Source organism: Sus scrofa, chromosome 3 (assembly GCF_000003025.6).
Source record: "Sus scrofa isolate TJ Tabasco breed Duroc chromosome 3, Sscrofa11.1, whole genome shotgun sequence".
Classification (NCBI taxonomy): Eukaryota; Metazoa; Chordata; class Mammalia; order Artiodactyla; family Suidae; genus Sus; species Sus scrofa.
In genome coordinates this window covers 126,126,145-126,144,794 of record NC_010445.4, presented here as the reverse complement: position 1 = coordinate 126,144,794, position 18,650 = coordinate 126,126,145, and the positions used below count along the sequence as shown (strand labels likewise).

General features: G+C 54.1%; 1 protein-coding gene across 3 annotated transcripts in view; it reads left to right on the top strand.

The window, feature by feature from the left end:
- HPCAL1 (hippocalcin-like 1) overlaps positions 1–18,650 on the top strand; it is a 112,975-nt gene that overhangs the window by 75,587 nt on the left and 18,738 nt on the right. For 2 of the 3 annotated variants that reach the window (XM_021085549.1, XM_021085550.1), the window contains exon 2: positions 10,011–10,097. Coding sequence is in view for 1 of the 3 variants with exons in the window: in XM_021085551.1 (XP_020941210.1) it covers positions 10,011–10,022 (12 nt within the window). In the remaining 2 variants the exon portion in view is untranslated. Of the gene's footprint in view, positions 1–10,010; positions 10,098–18,650 lie in introns of those variants that run through there. The other variant, XM_021085551.1, reaches the window with a different exon arrangement.

The window sequence follows — 18,650 nt, the reverse complement described above, 5'->3', positions numbered from 1 at the left end:
GATGGGCACCAAGCCCTCCAGGCCTGGGCCTTGAGGGGAGGAGCTGGGCCCAGAAACGGCCCTAGAACCCTGGTCTCTTAGTGATGATTCCTAGAGAGGGCCCTGGGAGGACAGCACCGTGGTTTCAGGAGCCGAGAGCTCTTTGAGCCTGGACCAAGCGTATATCCTGAGGGGCTCCCCCCGCCCCCTCGGTGACCAGGTCACCTCCTTGAAAGCAGAGTGTTCCCTAGAGCTGTGTTTGACTGCCCCCCTCCCCCGACACCTGGCACATGCCTGAGTCCACTCCACTGGCTGCGGGCATCTCAAAAGTGGGGCCCGTGTCCCTGCCCCCAGGACTCGTAGCATATGGAGGTTCCCAGGCTAGGGGTCTAATTGGAGTTGTAGCCACTGGTCTACACCACAGCCACAGCCACACCAGATCCAAGCTGCGTCTGTGACCTACACCACAGCTCACAGCAACGCCGGATCCTTAACCCACTGAGGGAGGCCAGGGATCGAACCCACAACTTGAGGGTTCCTAGTCGGATTCATTAACCACTGAGCCACGAAGGGAACTCCTTCTTTGTTTTTAAAAAGCAGCTTTAGGAGTTCCCGCTGTGACACGGTGGGTTAAGAATCTGACTGCAGTGGCTCGGGTCACTGCAGTGGCTCGGGTTCGATCCCTGACCCAGTCCAGTGGCTTAAAGGGTCCAGCATTGCGACAGCTGCGGTGTAGATTACTCAGAGTCAGTCCCTGGCCCGGGAACTTCCATATAACATGGATGCAGCAGTAAAAAAGAAACAAGATCAAAGCCAAAAAAAGCCCCAGCTTTATTGAGATATAATCCACATATGCAGTTCACCCATGTAGAGTGTACAGTGCGGTGTTTGGTGTATATTCACACGTATATGTGCAACCATCACTACAATTTTAGAGGCTCTCCATCACCCCAAAAGGAAAGCCCACATCCTTCAGCTGCCACTGCTTATTCCCCGTGGCACCTGTCCCCCAGCCCCCAGAAACCACTAATCGACTTTCTCTCTGTAGATGTCCTATCCCGGACATTTTATATAACAGTCATGCAACACGTGTCCTCTTGTGTCTGGCTTCACTTAGCATAATATGTTCAAGGTTCACCCATGTTTGGAGTTCCTGTCGTGGCTCAGTGGAAACGAATCCAACTAGGAAGCATGAGGTTGCGGGTTCCATCCTCGGCCTCGCCCAGTGGGTTAAGGACCCGACGTTGCCTCGAGCTGTGGTGTAGGTCGCAGAGGTGGCTCGGATCTGGTGTTGCTGTGGCTGTGGTGTAGGCCGGCAGCTACAGCTCGGATTCGACCCCTAGCCTGGGAATCTCTGTATGCCGTGGGTGCGGCCCTAAAAAGGGAACGAAAGAAAACAGTTCACCCATGTCGTAGCCCGTGTCAGTACTTCATTTCTTTGTGTGGCTAAATCATATTCCACTGTCTGAACACACCGCATTTTGTCGATCCACTCATTAATTGAGGACTCTGTGGGCTGTTTGCACTTTGGGGTTAGTATGCATCCTGCTGCTGTGAATAAGGGTGTTTTTGTTTGTTTTTATTTTTTGAACATGTTTTTTGATGGACATATATTTTCATTTCTCTTGGGTTCCTCCCTAGGAGTGGAGTTTCTGGGTTATGTGATAATATATGTTTAATCATTTGAGGAACTGTCAGACTATTTTCCAAAGTGGCTGAACTGTTGATATTTGCCAACAGCCACGTGTGAGTCTTTGCGTTGCTCCAGGTCCCCACCAACACTTGTATCGATCTGACTTTTTGACTCCAGAAAGCTTCATGGGTATGAAGCGGTATCTCATTGTGGGTTGTTGTTTTTTTTTTTTTTTTTTGCCATTTCTTGGGCCGCTCCCATGGCATATGGAGGTTCCCAGGCTAGGGGTCGAATTGGACGGAGGTGTAGCCGCCGGCCTACAGCAACGCGGGGTCCGAGCCACACCTGCGACCTACACCACAGCTCACAGCAATGCCGGATCCTTAACCCACTGAGCGAGGCCAGGGATTGAACCTGCCACCTCATGGTTCCTAGTCGGATTCGTTAACCACTGAGCCATGACGGGAACTCCTCCTTGTGGTTTTGATTTGCATTTTTCTCTAATAACTGATGATGCTGAGCATCTTTTCATGTGTTTATTGGCCTTTTTTATATCCGCTTAGGAGTAATGTCTATTCAAATCCTTGGCCCACTTTTCAGTTCGGTATTTGTCTTTCTAGAGTTCTTTGCATAATTTAGATAGAAGTCCCTTATCAGACATAGGATGTGCAAATATTGTCACCCATTTCGTGGATTGTCTTTTAGCTTTCTTGATCGCAGCCTTTGAAGCACAAGTTTTAAATGTTGATGAGGTCCTGTTTGTCTCTCTTCTTTGGTAATTTGGGCTTCTTGGTGTCATCTAAGAATCCTTTGCCAAATCCAAGATGTTCATTTTCTTCTAAGAATTTTATAGTTTTTGGAGTTCCCGTTGTGGCTCAGTGGTTAATGAATCCGACTGGGAACCATGAGGTTTTGGGTTTGATCCCTGGCCTCATTGAGTGGGTTAAGGATCCGGGGTTGCTGTGAGCTGTGGTGTAGGCCGCAGACGCAGCTTGGATCTGGCGTGGCTGTGGCTGTGGCGTAGGCCGGTGGCTACAGCTCCACTTGGACCCCTAGCCTGGGAACCTCCATATGCTGCGGGAGTGGCCCAAGAAAAGGCAAAAGGACCAAAAAACAAAAAAAACAAAATTATAGTTTTTGTTCTTACTTTTAGGTCTCTGGTCAATTTTGAGTTATTTTTGGGTATAGTGAGAGGTAAGGCTCCGACTTCGTTATTTTGCACGCAGGTATCCAGCTGTTGAGAAGATGCTCCTTCTCCTTTAGGCGGTCTTAGCACACTTGTGGAAAAGCAGTTGAGGGAGTTCCCATCGCGGCTCAGCAGTAACGAACCTGACTAGTATCCATGAGGACATGGGTTTGATCCCTGGCCTCGATCAGTGGGTGAAGGATCCGGTGTTGCTCGGATTTGCAGCCGCAGCTCCAAGTCAACCCCAGCTTGCAAATGTCCATATAGTGTGGGTGCGGTTTTAAAAAGACAAAAAGAAAAGAAAAAAAGAAAGAAAAGAGAAAAGAAAATCAGTTGGCTGTAGGTGTGTGGGTTTATTTCTGGACTCAATTTTATTTCGCTGATCTCTAGGTCTAACCTTATGTCAGTACCACAATGTTTTTGGGGTTTTTTTTTGTGTGTTTTTTTTTTTTTTTGGTCTTTTTGCCTTTTCTAGGGCCACTCCTGTGGCATATGGAGGTTCCCAGGCTAGGGGTCCAATTGGAGCTGCAGCTGCCGGCCTACACCACAGCCACAGCAACTCGGGATCCGAGCCACATCTGCGACCTACACCACAGCTCACAGCAACGCCAGATCCTTAACCCACTGAGCAAGGCCAGGGATCGAACCCGCAACTTCATGGTTCCTAATCGGATTCGTTAACCACTCAGCCACGACAGGAACTCCAGTACCACAATGTTTTGAATATTATTGCTTTGTAATCAGTTTTAAAATTGAGAGATGTGAGTCCTGCTTTCTCCTCTTTTTCAGGGTTATTTTGGCTATTCCGGTTCCTTTGCCATCCTAGGTGAAGGTTAGGAATAGCTCGTTAATTTCGACAAAGGCGTAAGCTGGCATTCTTTGGGAAAACTCAAGGTTAATTTGAAGAATATTCCCCGCTTAATAATGAACATGGGATATTTTCCCAATTATTTAGATCTTCTTTAATTTTTTTAACAATGTTTTACAGTGTTTAAAGTAAAAGTTTTGCTCTTAATTTATTTTTACTTATTTTATAATTTTTGTTGCTATTGCTAACGGAATTCTTAATTTCATTTTTAGACTCTTCAAGGCAAGTATATAGATAGAAATACAATTAATTTTTTGATGTTAATCTTATATCCAGCAACTGTGCTAGTTCTACTAGATTTTTATGTGTTTGTATGTGTGGATTCCTTGGGATTTTCTATATATAAGATCACGTCTGGAGTTCCCGTTGTGGCGCAATGGAAACAAATCCGACTAGTATCTGTAAGGACATGAGTTCGATCCCTAGTCTTGCTCAGTGGGTTAAGGATCCAGCCTTGCCAAGAGCTGTGGTGTAGGTCGCAGACATGGCTCGGATCCCGCGTTGCTGTGGCTGTGGCATAGGCTGGCAGCTGCAGCTCTGATTCCACCCCTCCTAGCCTGGGAACTTCCATATGCCACAGGTGTGGCTCTAAAAAGCAAAAATAAAAAATCAATTTAAAAAAAGAGATCATGTCATTTGCAGATAGAGGTAGTTTTACTTCTTTTCCAATTCAGATGCCTCGTATTTCTTTTTCTTGGTTAGCACTTAGAACCTCTAGTACAATGTTGAATACAAGTGGCAAGAGTGAGCATCCTTCTCTCATTCCTGATTTTAGGGAAGAAGCATCTGGTGTCGTCACCATTAGATACGGTTTAGGCTGTGCGTTTTGAATAGATACCCTTTGGCAAACTACAGTTGTCTTCTACTTCTTGAGGGTTTTTGTCATGAAAGGACGTCGGACTTTGTCAGATGCTTTTTCTGTATCCATTGAGATGAGCGTGTAATTTTTACTTTTGATTTTCTTGTCTGATACAGCCCGTTAATTGATTTTCAGATGATCAACCAACCTTGGATTCCCAAGGTAAATCTCACTTGGTATTATGTGTACTTCTTTTTATTCTCTATGTTGCTGGATTTGGTCTGCTAGCATTTTGTTGAGGGTTTTGTTTTGTTTTGTTTTGTTTTGTTTTGTTTTGTTTTGTTTTTCTTTCATCCGAATCCACCAGGGGCGTGTTGGTCTGTAGCTTTCTTGTAAAGACTCTGGTTTTGGTATCAGCGTAGTACGAGCCTCATAGAACCCGTTGGGGAGTGTTCCCTCCTCTTCTGTTTTTTGAGAGAGTTTGTGAGCAATTGGTATTCATTCTTTAAATGTTTATAGAACTCAACAGCGAAGCCATCTGGGCCCAGGCTCCTCTTTGTGAGTAATTTTTTGATTACTAATTCAATCACTTGCCTTGTATAGGTATTCCAGATTGTCTATTTCTTCTTTTTCTTTTTTCTTTTTTCTTTTTCTTTTTACCTACGACATGTGGAAGTTCCCAGGCTAGGGGTCGAATGGAAGCTATAGCCACTGGCCTACACCACAGCCACAGCAATATCACATCCAAGCTGCATCTGTGACCTACACCACAGCTCACGGCAACGCCAGATCCTTAACCCACTGAACGGGGCCAGGGATAGAACCTGCGTCTTCATGGGTACTAGTCAGGTTTGTTACCACTGAGCCTCAGTGGGAACTCCCCAGATTGTCTATTTCTTCTTGAGTTGGTGTTGGCAGTTTGTGCCTTTCTACTTGGTTTAGATTCTCACTGGAATGTTTTCAAGGCCTCTCTCTGCTCTTTTAGTCATTGTTGACACCTACTGTGTACTTCCTATGTGCCGAGTGTGTGTGTGTGTGTGTGTGTGTGTGTGTGTGTGTGTGTGTGTGCATTAGCTCGTTTAATCTTTATAACAACTTGATGAACTAGGTAGAAATACGACCATTTTACATCCTGGAAAACCGAGGCAGAGAGAGTTAAACAGTAGGTCGAGGTCAGACAGCTGGGAAATAGAGCTCGGGTTTGAACCCAAGCAGTCCTGCCACACGCCCCCTCTGCTCTCCGGAGGCCCTGCTCTGTGCCAGGAGCTGGGAGTACAAGAATGAGTCAAATCTAGGGAGTTCCCATTGTGGCTCAGCAGGTTAAGAACCTGACTAGTATTCATGATGCTGGGGGTTCGATCCCTGGCCTCACTCAGTGGGTTAAGGATCTGGTGTTGGTTTGAGCTGTGGTGTAGGTCGCAGATGCTGCGTGGATCTGGCGTTGCTGTGGCTGTGGTGTAGGCTGGCAGCTGCAACTCCAATTCGGCCCCTAGCCTGGGAACCTCCATAGGCTGTAAGTGGGGCCCTAAAAAAGCCAAAAAAGGCGGGGGGGAGAAAAGAATGAGTCCAACCTGGTCACTGCCTGAGTCATTCCTTAGAGACCCCAAACCTAAGACAGGGAGGGAGGTGCCTTGGGCCTAACTGAACAAAAAGGGCTGGGTGGCCGGGAAGGGTCTCCCCCACCCCCGCAGAAGAATGTGGGGTGTGAAGCGGGCCTTGAAGGAGGCCCGCTTCACAGTTTGGGGGGCGGGTAAGTCCTGAGCGTGCCCCTCCCCCGCCCAGTGCTTTTGGCTTCATGCTGTCCTGTCTCCCACGGGCTCAGCAAAGGGAAAGGGGGTCCCAGGTCCTTGCTGGGCGGCCGGTGCTGCTCCTGGCTGGAGTCTGGAGCAGTTAAACTCGTCCCAGTCCGTCTGAATCCCGCCGGCCTGTGCAGTTTGCGCTCCTGGAGAGGAAGAGCCATGACCGTTTGGAAGACTGCTGGGAGACAGAAATCAGGAGCCATCAGACAGAACTCGACATAATTATTCCTGCCTAATGACTTCTGCTGCTTGATTCCGTCTCGGGCAATGAGTGTAATCTTTATCTGTCACCGGAAGGCTGGTGGCCGGGGAGCCCCTGTGGCTTCGCCATAGAGCCAGGAGGAAATGTGCAATGGGAGTTAATGGAGTGAGTGTTCCCAAGCAGCCTGGGAGCCAGAAGCCTCTGGAACGATGGCCCCTCCTGGGAAGAACCCTGGCGTCAGAGCTGGTCCTTCACAGGGTCACTGTCATGAAAACCAACAACAGAGATGGGGAAAGCGAGCCTGGCGGGGATGGCAGGGCATGTCCAGGGGCCACGCTGTGCAGAGGCACCGTGGGACCGCTTCTCTTCTGCACCCCCCAACACCCCCCGAGGTTTCCTCGGGGGGCGGGGGGAGCTGGGCTGTGTCTCTGTGAGACGGTGTCCCTGTGGCCTGGGAATGTTTTCATCTGTCCTTAAGCTTGATGACTGCAGGACCACCCTCGGGAGGCTGGAAAAGGGGGGGCCTCTGTGGCCAGACGGCAGACTGACCTGCAGTCCGAGAAGGCCCTGTGCATTTATGGTGCGTTATGGTGGGAGGGTGTGTCCTGGAGGGCGAGGTCCCCCCAGCAGGGCCGCAGGCCTGGGGCACATCTGCTCCGGCTCTGGGAAAGCAGGACCCCCCCTCCTCCCCACCAACCCGAGGGGGCATTTGCTCTGCATTCCCACGCCGCCAATAAGCCCCTGTAATTAACGAGGCTTCTGGAAAGAGATGGGTTTAGGGATTTGCATTTGGGGCGTCCCACTTAGCTGCATGGGACCTCGGCAAGTGTCCTGGGTGTGTCTGCTCCTCTGTAAACTGGGAGTTAGAAGGGGCTCTCCCGCACTGGGGCTGTTAGCAGGGCAGCATGATAAGATGATGACCAGACACAGTGCTTCGGGCACCTTCTGACACTCAGCTGTGTTGTCGGTTTTCACGAGAGGGACCTTGCCAAGGACCCTCGACTCTGTCTGGGCCTTGACTTCCCCGGGCGTCGACACAGGGCTCACAGGATCGTGAGATAATTTAGCCGAGATCACTGACATGAAAGCGCCTTTAAAACATGCGGGGCTGGAGTTCCTGTCGTGGCGCAGCGGAAACGAATCCAACTCGGAACCATGCAGGTTTGATCCCTGGCCTCGCTCAGTGAGTTGGGGATCTGGTGTTGCCATGAGCTGTGGTGTGGGTCGCAGATGCAGCTTGGATCCCCAGTTGCTGTGGCTGTGGTGTAGGCCAGCGGCTGTAGCTCCAATTAGACTCCTAGCCTGGGGACCTCCATGTGCCACGGGTGTGGCCCTAAAAACCAAAAAAAAAAAAAAAAAAAAAGTACGGGGCAAGGTGAGCACAGAGAAATTTGTTTGGTAGGACAATGGTGGCTTCAGGACATTATACATTTGTCCAAACCCACAGAACGTACAACACCAGGAATGATCTGTAAGGCGAGCGATGACCTGGTGGTGATAACGTGTGTCAGTGTGGGTTCACCGGCAGTGACAAGTGTCCCCCTGTCTGTGGTGGGGATGGTGAACGCGAGGGAGGTTGTGTCTGGTGAGGCAAAAGGGGACCCCAGTGCTTTCTGCTCAGTTTTGTTAGGAATGTAGAGCTGCTCTAATAAATAAAGTCTATTAAAATTATATATCTAGGAGTTTCCACTGTGGCACAAGGGGGATCGGCAGTGTGTCTGGAGCCCTGGCATGCAGGTTTGATCCCTCGCTCGGCACACAGTGGGTGAAGGTTCTGGCATTGCCGCACTGCCAGCTTAGGTAGCACCTGCAGCTCACATCTGATCCCATATGCCATAGAGCAGCCAAAAAAAAAAAAAAAAATGTAGGCGTTCCCGCTGTGGCTCAGTGGGTTAAGAACCCAACTAGTCTCCTTGAGGATGTGGGTTCGATCCCTGGCCTCACTCAGTAGGTTAAGGATCCAGGGTCATGGTGAGCTGTGGTGTAGGTCACAGATGCGGCTCAGATCCAGTGTTGGCATTGCTATGGCTGTGGTGTAGGCCGGCAGCTGCAGCATCCATTGGAACCCTAGCCTGGGAACTTCCATATGCTGTGGGTGCAGCCCTAAAAAGAAGAAAAAAAAAAAAAAACATTATACGTATAAGTGACCTACAGTGAGAATTTCTGACGGGAAGATGTGTGGCTTTTCTACTCCATCTCCTGAATCCTAGCAGTGAATTTAAATAATTTAATTGCCATCTGAATCTCAGTATCAGTGAAGCGGGAAAGAATTTCAGCTCTGAGCAGAATGCACTCTGCTTCCAATAATGTCCGCATGATGCATTGGAGGGCACTCAGTTGTCAAACATAGATTAATTATTCAGCGCCCGCTGCATACAGGCTCTGGGCCAGGCACCAGTTGCACGGAAAGGAAGACGCCGTCTCCCCGCCCTCAGGGAGCTCACAGTCGCTGGGGGGGAAATGCAGCCCTGCATTCTGCAGGTGTGAGGGGAGCCCCCCAGCCCCCACATTGAGGGGACGAGCTACTTGGTCCTCGGGACCCCTCCAAGGAGTGCATACAACCCGCGAGCGTGGCTACGGAGGGAGAGGACCTTGTATTACGGGGAAATAGTGGGGATTGTGTGTAGGTTGGGAAAGAAAAGGGACTCTCAGGTGAAAAGATGGCATTTAAGGGAGACTGGAGGTTGGGGAGGAGCTGACCAGTGAGGAAGGTAGAGTGACCTGGGGCCTGAGAGCCCTGGACTGGCTAGTTCCGTCCTGGCTCTGCCACTTGGAAGAGCCATGACTTTGGGCGAATAGCATCTCTAAGCCTCAGTTTCGCAGCCTGTACAATGGGGTTGATAATTGCGCCTGCGTCATAGGGCTGTTGGGAGGATTGCGTCGGGTGATGGAAGCACGTGCACAGAAGGCTTTCGGCAGAGCATCAGCGTTAAAATGACGTCTCACGTACAGGGCGCTCCCCGTTCAGAAGGTCAGGGGCTGGCAGAGAAGGTCGGTCCCTTAGCGGAGCACAGGCCTGTTTGGAATGTCCGCGCCTGAAGCCGGCGGTGACAGCTGGAGGTGCCGCCCCCTCCCACAGTGTCCGGGTGGCTCTGACCTGTGGCTGGAGGTCGATGACGTCTCCCTGACCTCTCGATGCATGTAGGGGCAGAGCTCGGCTGCGGGAGCTCCCGTGGGCCGTTCCAGTGACCTGCAGTCGTTGCAGGCGGCGTAGTGTTGCACGCGGTGGCTGATGCTGCAGGGGTTGAGACCAGAGGCCACGGGCCACACGGAGCTTTGGCCCTGGCTTGTGATGGCCGGTACCTGCACCCGAGGGGTGGCCAGCACCTCTCGGGGGCATGTCCAGTCCGTAGCAGTGGCTTCCCTCCCTCCCAGCGCTGGAGGGACAAATGCTCGTGCCCCGCCCTAAGCAGCTGGATAGGCCGTTTTCGGTCTGTAGCCCGGTCAACCCAGTAGGCACATGGAAGCAACTGGAGAGAAAGTCAGTGGGCTCTGGGCTGGGGTAACTCCCTCCCCAGCGTGACGGGTCTGTCCTCTCTCCTAGGGCATGGTCTAGCAGCCCGGGCAAGGACGTGGAACCAGCCTTGGAGGTTCTGATCCCTGCTCTCTCTCCGCCTCCACTTGACCTTGGGTAAGTGCTCCAGGGCCAGATGGGCCTGGGGGGGCAGGTGCTCTCCCCCACTCTGTGGGGTCCTGTCCTCGTGCCGGCGGGCAGCAGAAAGGACGGGGAAGACCGGAAGTGAGGGGGACAGCCTGCCTGGCCCCCCATGGGGCAAGTCAGGAAACTGGGGCCCAGAGATGCGAAGAACCCACCCAGGTCCCCCTGGAATCTCAGTTTGTCGCCCTAACGTGGCCCGGGGCTTGTGGGTAAAAGCATTTGGCCTGGGTGCCTTGGGTGTGGGATGCGTCTCATGAGGGAAATCAGCGCATTAGAAGTAAAAGGGGCGGAGTTCCCGTTGTGGCTCAGCGGTAATGAACCTGACTAGTATCCACGAGGATGCACGTTCAATCCCTGGCCTCAGTCAGTGGGTTAAGGATTTGGTGTTGCCACAAGCTGCAGCACAGGTCACAGATGTGGCTTGGATCTGGCGTTGCTGTGGCTGTGGTGTAGGCTGGTGGCTGCAACTCTGATTGGACCCCTTGCTTGGGAACCTCCGTATGCCGCGGATGTGGCCCTAAAAACAGCAAACAAATGAAAAGGAAGTATACAGGGTGGACTTTGAAGAGGCCGCCAGGGAGGGGCAGGGGTGAGTGTGGTCAGGGGCCCCCAGCCACTGCCCTGGGCTCCTCCCAAAGATGCTGGGTTCCCCCCTCCCCCGATGAAGAGCATTTGTTTCACCCCCCAAAACCGGGGTCTGCAAGGACACGCCACCCTCAGCTGGCTCCAGTTGTCACCTCTGATGATGGGGTAGGAGTGGGTACAGGTCCTCCCTCCTCTAACTAAGAGGGGGCCCCCGTCACCCAGGCCCTTGCTGCTGAGCCTCCCCTCTGCCCATTCTCTCCTCTCAGCCCCACCCTCTCCATGGGACCCTCTCCTGTGGGGGCATCTGACAGCGGGGCCCAAAGGCCCCCTTCTCCCCCACCCCCCTCCTCGCAGTCTTTTCCCTCCTGCCCCCCACTTTGCTGCCCTTCCCGTCTCCCCGAAAGACTGGCCACAGCAACTCCTTCCTCGCCTGAAGCCCCCTTACCCTCCCGCCCTTCTGCATGGCGAGGCCACACTAGGTCTGGACCCCGAACCTGGAGCTCTGCACCCCACCTGCTCTCCTGTCAGGCGAGGCGCAAAGTGCAAAGCAGTCAGCATGACTACAGGTCTTTTGTCCGGCTCCGCTCCCCTCCCAGCCTCATCTCAAGCTCTGGGTGCAAAGGGGCCACTGTGAAGGCTCCACGCATGTTCCGTCTGAGGTGCCGTCCAGCCCCCGGGCCTTCGCTCTGCACCACTCGGCCTGCACCCCCGGGCCTCCGCTCTGCACCCCTCGGCCTGCACCCCCGGGCCTCCGCTCTGCACCCCTCGGCCTGCACCCCCGGGCCTCCGCTCTGCACCCCTCGGCCTGCACCCCTGCTCCCCTTTGTTTCCGTCTCATATGTTCCATCCCTTTCCAAGCCTTCCCGACGCGGGGTGGAGCTAAGTGCCTCTCCCCTGTCCTCTGGGGGCACGTGGTTGGGCTCCTGGTGACCGCCGCTGCCCTGCTGGTGGCACCAAGCCAGCGACAAAAGGGGCTGAGAAGCCAGCTGGCTCTGCTCCGGGTCTGTCTTTCTTCTCGAGCTGAGTGTCCGGTTCTGTTCCCAAGGGAGGAACCAGACGGCGGGTGGGAGCAAGGCCTCTGACCTTGGACCTGCGCGCTGGGATCCCACTGGGCCCCTTAGCCTCCCCCCAGGTCACATCCACAAGATGGTTCATCACACCTTCGGACCCGGGGTGGGTGTGAGATTTGAGCTAAGAATAGTGTCCAGGGAGTTCCCGTTGTGACTCAGAGGAAGCGAGTCCAACTAGGATCCATGAGGATGAGGGTTCGATCCCTGGCCTCGCTCAGTGGGTTAAGGATCCAGCGTTGCCGTGAGCTGTGGTGTAGATCGCAGACGCGGCTTGGATCCTGCGTTGCTGTGGCTGTGGCGTAGGCCGGCAGCTGTAGCTCTGATTCAACCCCTAGCCTGGGAACTTTCATATGCAGCAGGTGTGGCCCTTAAAAAAAAGCAAAAAAAAAAAGAAGAAGAAGAAGAGTGTCTGTAGCCGGCAGTGGGGGGTTGGGGGTTTCAGTTGCCCCTCCGCTCCTCCTCCTCCCAGTGATCCAGTAGTTACTACAATGACTGTTCCTTGTCCCCTGCCCTGCCCTGCCCACCTCCAGTGGACTGAGGCCAGGGACTCGGGCTCTGTTGCCAAAGGGTGGCGGGAGGGCTTGGGGAAGTGGCTTTTGCAGGCTCAGCCCTGCCGGCCCCCGCCCAGCCCAGCGCAGCCCTCCTCGGAGCCCTCCCAGAACATCTGGAATTTTCCAGCCCCCTTGGAGCCCTCCCAGAACATCTGGAATTTTCCAGCCCCTAGAAGCAGAGGCTGCTGCTCTGTAATGCTCCCCTTCCGCCCAGAAGACATCAGCTTTAGCACCCAGCCCTGAGGCTGAGATCTGGACCCCCAGCCTGTTGATGTGTCACCACCTTAATTTCTGGGTGCTCGGCCTGACAGCGGGTGCGGCTGAGGGCAGATGCCAAGTTGCTGGTTCCATGTGTGCCCCCCCACCCCAGATGTGAGCTGGCAGGTCAGACGACAGGCCCCCAGCAGCCCCGGCGGCAGCATAGCTGGTCTCCTCCAGCATCAGCATGGGCCGGGCGTGGGCACCCGCTCTCCTCCCCGCATCCCGTGGGTGGAGCTTTCCTGCCTCTCTTGTTTGGACGCTGGGGTGTGGACTTCCTGAGCCAGAGGTGTTTTCCCACTGCTCTGTCCTTCCCTCTCACCTTCCCTCCCCCCCCTCCCCTGTGCAATTGTGCTCCCAGGCAGGACAAGAGAGCCAGGTTGGGACCTCTGCCTCGGGGCACAGATTAGTGGGTGGGTCTCTGGGCTGCTGTCCCCAAAGAAAACAGGCACAGCTGCACGTGGAAGTCGCTGCTTTCATTAGTCCAATTTTTCTCCAACCCTGTTAAAGCTGGGAAATGGAGGGGAGAAGATCTGGGTCTGGTTACCTGGGTATTGCCTGCTGGAGGTTGGCAGGTGGGCACAGGTGCATGGGGGGCGGAGCCTGGCCAGGTCAGGAGCTGGAGCAGGTGAAGGCGTCCAAAGGAGACAGAGGAGGTGGTGCGTGTGTCTCTTCCCGTCCTGAGGCTCCTGGATGTCTCAGTGCGCACACAGCAAATACTCAATGACCCCCGCGCCCCACCACCAAGAGATCAGAAACTCCTGGAGGCAGATGACACCTCTGGCCGGAGAACATCCTTGGTCAGGTGACAGGAAATGGGAGGTTCCCTTTTCTCCGCCCCTTGGCCTTTGGTGACAGACACGAGGGAGTGGCCCCTGCGCCTTGCCTCTCCGGCTGCCTGCCCCAGGCCCTGGAGGCTAAGACAGCAGGTCCCAGCCTGCCACCAGCCATCACACACTTGACAAATATGCGCTGATCACACACGCCAGAGCTTCCGGGCTCCAGGTTTGCAATGGAGAACAAACTGGAATAAAACTTGGCCAGGGCAGAGTTCCCGTTGTGGCTCAGGGGGTTAAGGACCTGACCTTGTCTCTGTGAGGATGTGAGTTCATTCCCTGGGCCTCACTCATTGGGTTAACGATCCGGTGTTGCCACAAGTTGAGGCCTAGGCCTCACACGCGGCTCAGATCCCGAGCTGCTGTGGCTGCGGTGCAGGCTGGCAGTTGCAGCTCCAGTTGGACCCCTAGCCAGGAACTTCCATATGCCACGGGTGCAGCTGTGAAAACGAAAACCAACAACAAGGAACCAAAACAAAAACCTGGCTCAGGGGCTCCGTGTTCTGCCGGAGGCCCGCTCCGGCGACCAGGGAGCGTCCGCTTTCTCCCGATCGGAGAGGGATGCGGCATCGGCGAATGTGCAATGACGGAGACGGCCTCTTTGTCCCTTCTTTCAGGGCGCTGGACTGCTCAGATTTTATTGGCAACAGTGGTTGATTCTATGGACAGCTTTTTGCTGCAGATGACATCACAGTGTTAAAAGTACAGTGGTCAACTGTTACATGGCACAGCAGCCACACATCATGTTTTAAGATCTTTGTTTTAACTAAACTTAGTGGGTACAATTTAGGGGCAATTCGGTACCATACATCATGGAAAGGAGGGGACAGCACAAATCATCCCACGGCCAGCCAGTCTTTACAACTTGAAGAGGTCACAGACGCGAGAATTTGGCCTTCACCAATCTTGTTTTTAGACTGGTGCTTATCTTTAAAGCGTTATGGCAGGGAGACAGTGTAAGAAAATATAAACCAACTTAACTAGCTATCACGTAAAAGCTTCTATAACTCAGAGCTAGGTGTCTTTTGGTCAAGAATAATATATGTCTAACTTATAGGAACCTCATTAAAATTCTAACTAAAGTTTACTGTATACCTAGTTAGTAGATAAACACTAGGTTTTAACTCAGTTGGATTAAAATAGGGGCAAGTCCTCAGGATGAAAGTCTTATTACACTCTTGTTGTAACTTTGTTAAGTCACACATCACCACAGGACAATAAGAATGGGACATAAGAATAATAAGCAAATAACAGGAAAGACTGAGAAAAACTGAATAGCAAGTGAATAAGAGAAAAGACGAAGTTACCCATGGCGCAATCCCCACTCAGAAACACAAAATGGAAATTATTTCCTGAGAAGTTTGGTTTTCCACCCATGTCAGCAGGCGAGCCTTACTGTCTTCTGGGGCCTGTCCTCGGAATTGCGCCGTGCAGGCAGGCATCCCCTTGTTTAGAAACCTGCCCTCGGAATGGTACCGTTCAGACAGGCCCCTTTTCCTGATTAGGAGCCTGCCCTCGGAACTGCACCGTTCAGGCAAGCTCCCTTCCTCGGCTTCTTGTATTTTCTCGGCTCCCCGCAGTGTTCTAGTTGAGGGAGAGGCAAGGGGCTCAATAAAATACAGAGAAATATTGAAGCAGGAAAGGAGATAAGAATGCGTGTTAGGGTTTTGGTCTTGGACAGAGGACTTGGGGAAAGAAAGCCTCACTGAGAACCGGCCTGAGTGAAGACCGGACGAAGGCGAGGGGGCAGGCTAATATCTGAGGCACGGCCAGTGCAAAGGCCCTGGGGCAGCAGTGTGCCTGAGGAGTGCTAGAGCAGCAGAATCAGTGTCCCTGGACAGGGGAAGTCATGCCTCACAGAGATTTTTTTTTTTAATGATTATTTTTTCCATGATAGCTGGTTTATAGTGTTCTGTCGATTTTCCACTCTACAGCCAGATGACCCCGTCACACAGACACGCACACCTTCTTTTTCTCACGCTCCGTCATAAGTGACTAGAGATAATTCCGCAGGCTCTACTCTCAGAGACTTAACCATGGTTCTAGAAATTAATGAACAGGGCAGGGACTTGGGGTTCTGCAGGAGAAGGGGCCAAGAGGGCGTGACCCCGGGCTACCCTCTCCCCTGGGTGCCATCCACCTGGCATCCCCAGTTGGCCCGCAGAGCAGAAGCTGCTGTGGTTTTGAGGCGGGCGCAGGAAGGGGACATCCTTCCTGGGTTGTGTGTCAAGGCTTATTTTTAGAGTGACGAGTGATGACTTTGCAGCATCACTTCCCGTGGGCATCCCCTTCCACCCTCAAGCACACGGGCAGGTCCTGCGTGACGAGCATTGTGGGCAAACATGTGCTCACACGCGCGCGCGCGCGCACACACACACACACAGTGGGACGCACCGCTCGGCTTGGCAATCTCATCCGCTGTGCAGCCGCTGGAGGGGAACTGTGGTCTGCAGGGGGCCAGCCCTGGCCACGGGAATCGCTGCCCGGGGCATCCCTGAGCTGCTCCGGGTGGGCTTCTGCACCAAGTGCGGTGTGGGTCCCGAGGGCGGGCAGCCCAGCCCCGGGCTCCAGCTGCCAGGGGAGAAGACAGCCGGTAGTAAAAGCCTTGCCCGGTCGGTGTGAGCTCAGTGGCCAAGGGATGGGACAGAGGGAGGCTCCAGCACGAGCGCACGAGGGATGGAGCCATGTCCCCAAGGCCTCGCTGCCTGTTGGCACCTGGCCAGGCCCCGAGCTGGGCCTGGGCCCATCCGGGCCGTCCCCTCTGCCATCTGCCTCTCCCGCCAAGCCCACCCTGCTCCTCCTCCCCTCACCTCCCAGGCATCCGCCTGGCCCCAGGCCCAGGCCCAGGATTTCTGGGACGGCCCAGATTTCACATTTCCTGTCCTGCTGAGGCCTTGAATCTTCGCGCGTTTGTCAGCCCCTGGGGGCCCGTGTCTCGCTGAGAAGTCCTCCTGGGATGGGCCCAGGAGGCGGTGGCTGCTCCTAGGACCTCAGAGGGTCTCGAGAAACTGGCTTCCCACGGATGTCTGAGAAGGTCTGGGTCAGAAAGGCTCTAGGGGGCAGTTCAGAGACTGGGGGGCGGGAAAGGTGGGCCCTCTGGTAGGCACGCTGGATGGCGCTCCGTGGCCACAGAAGGAGGAGCTGGGGCTGCCTCCAAGGGTCCCCCTCGTCGGCCGGCCTTCTCCCCGTCCCCCGCTCCCTCGCTGCTTCCTCTCACCAATTTCACGTCCCTGCTGCTGGTGGGATTATCCTTAGCTGGGCCCTGGGTGATTGGAACTCAGCTTAGTGTCCTTGGGAAAGAGGGTCAGAGGAGAACCGGGGCCTGGAATGTCACCTGTCTTTCCTCGCCCTCCTGCCACGGCCGCCCCGGACCCCCAGGACCCCCAGTCCTGTGCTGGGCTCGGAGTTGGGACTGAACTCGGAGTCGAAAGGCGGGAGGAATCCACGCCTTCCTTCCCCGCTGGACTCTAAGCGCTTTGAGGGCGCCCGGGACTCCTGCGGGTCTCTGCTCTTGGCTCTGAGGCCGCTCAGCAGGTGCTCGGTTAGAGCCGCTTGAGGGACGCTTTGTGCAAGTCTGTGCTTTGGCCCCAGTGCTCCCTGAAGAACCCCTGGCTTCTGGTGCTCTGATTTAAAGAATAAACATGGCCCAGGGCCACGTTTCTGAGCTGTCTTCACTGGGATTATAAATACGCCCTCTGATGACAACTCAAGACCAGAGCCCGGGGGCCACCGAAGGGCAGCTGGCACGTCACCACTCGTGCGCCTAGCGTCTTGGCTGGGCGGATGCCTCTTTTTACGGAGGATGACATGCTGTTTTCATTTCTCTCCAGAGACGTGAAACATGAATCAAATAGCAGATGAGATGATTCACGGGAAGTTTTCTTCCAAGTTTCAAAACACACATACAACCCAGGGATCCGTGGGCTGAACCATACGTAAGTGGAGCCAGGCAGCCACTCGTGGGAGCCCTCCCGCCAGTGGCTCTGCAGCCCCTCACGGCGTGGACCTTGCCGGAGGCTCCAAGGACGCAAGACCCCAGCGGGCCACGTGGGTCTTGAAAACACCTCTTAAGTTTAATGGTTGTGATGTCATTTCTTCTCAGTCTCTTCCCAAGATTTCTTAGAATGTGACCAAACCGCATTCATCTGGGGCACAGAAATTCAGAATTCACAGAGTTCGTCTGGGGCCGGTGACAAATGAGTCAGCACACCTAAGAACCGGGCAGAAATTAGCCTCCTGCCACCTGCTGGACAAAGAGCAAGCGGTCTGCCCACCAGGACCTTGGGGAGAGGGTCACCCGCCCCAGCCGAGTTGGGGAACTTCTCTGCTGCCGTCGAGGCTTCCACTGGGGGCAGGTGGACTGTGCCTCGGGGCCACGTTGTCCAAACTGCTATGTTTTAGATGAGGGACGCGGAGCGGGAGACGTGTGACTTACCCAAGAGGGCCCAGGCCCTGAAACTGGGGGAAGAAAGACGTGCTGATGATACCCAACTCCCACCTGCTCATTGTAAATGCCCCTCATCTCCCAGCTCTCCGATAGTCCAGCCCCTACGCTTTGCCCGAAAAAGAATTCAGAGGCACTCTTTCGGGTATTTTTTTGACTCGGATTTTACATTGGAACTGCCCTCTGGGTAATGAGTCTGAATCCTGAGGGTCTGATGGCATCCTTTCCTTCCTTCCCCTGCTGCATGTCCTCCCCACCCCCTACCTCAGTTAATCTATCCATTTGTTCTCCCCCACTGCATGTCCTCCCCACCCCCTACCTCAGTTAATCTATCCATTTGTTCCCGATGGAGCGCTACTGCTCAGTATTGTTCCATACCGTTCTCTACGGCTCAGGATTGTTGTATGGAGTCCAGTCATGACCCAGGAAGGAGCCCGGAAGGTGCCTGCCAGCTGTGCCGCAGGTTCGGGGTGCTTGCTGGCTGGGGGTCTCTCCGGAAGCTCAGGCCTATGCACGGTTGAAGCCCTGGCTCCCTGCACCCCCAAGAGAAGGCCCTGCCCGCCTCCGCAGCCGGGATCCCCCAGCCACTGGGAGAATGTCACACAGTGGGACGCACCGCTCGGCTTGGCAGTCTCATCTATGTGGTGTGTGCGCACACGTGTGTCACAGACCCACTGAGAGCTGCCCTGCCCCGCAGAGATCTGGGTGGCCAGCCCCCCAGGAAGGCTGGGGGCTGCCCTGGGCAAGGTCCAGCGCCCTCGTTCAGTATCTGCCAAGTCCCC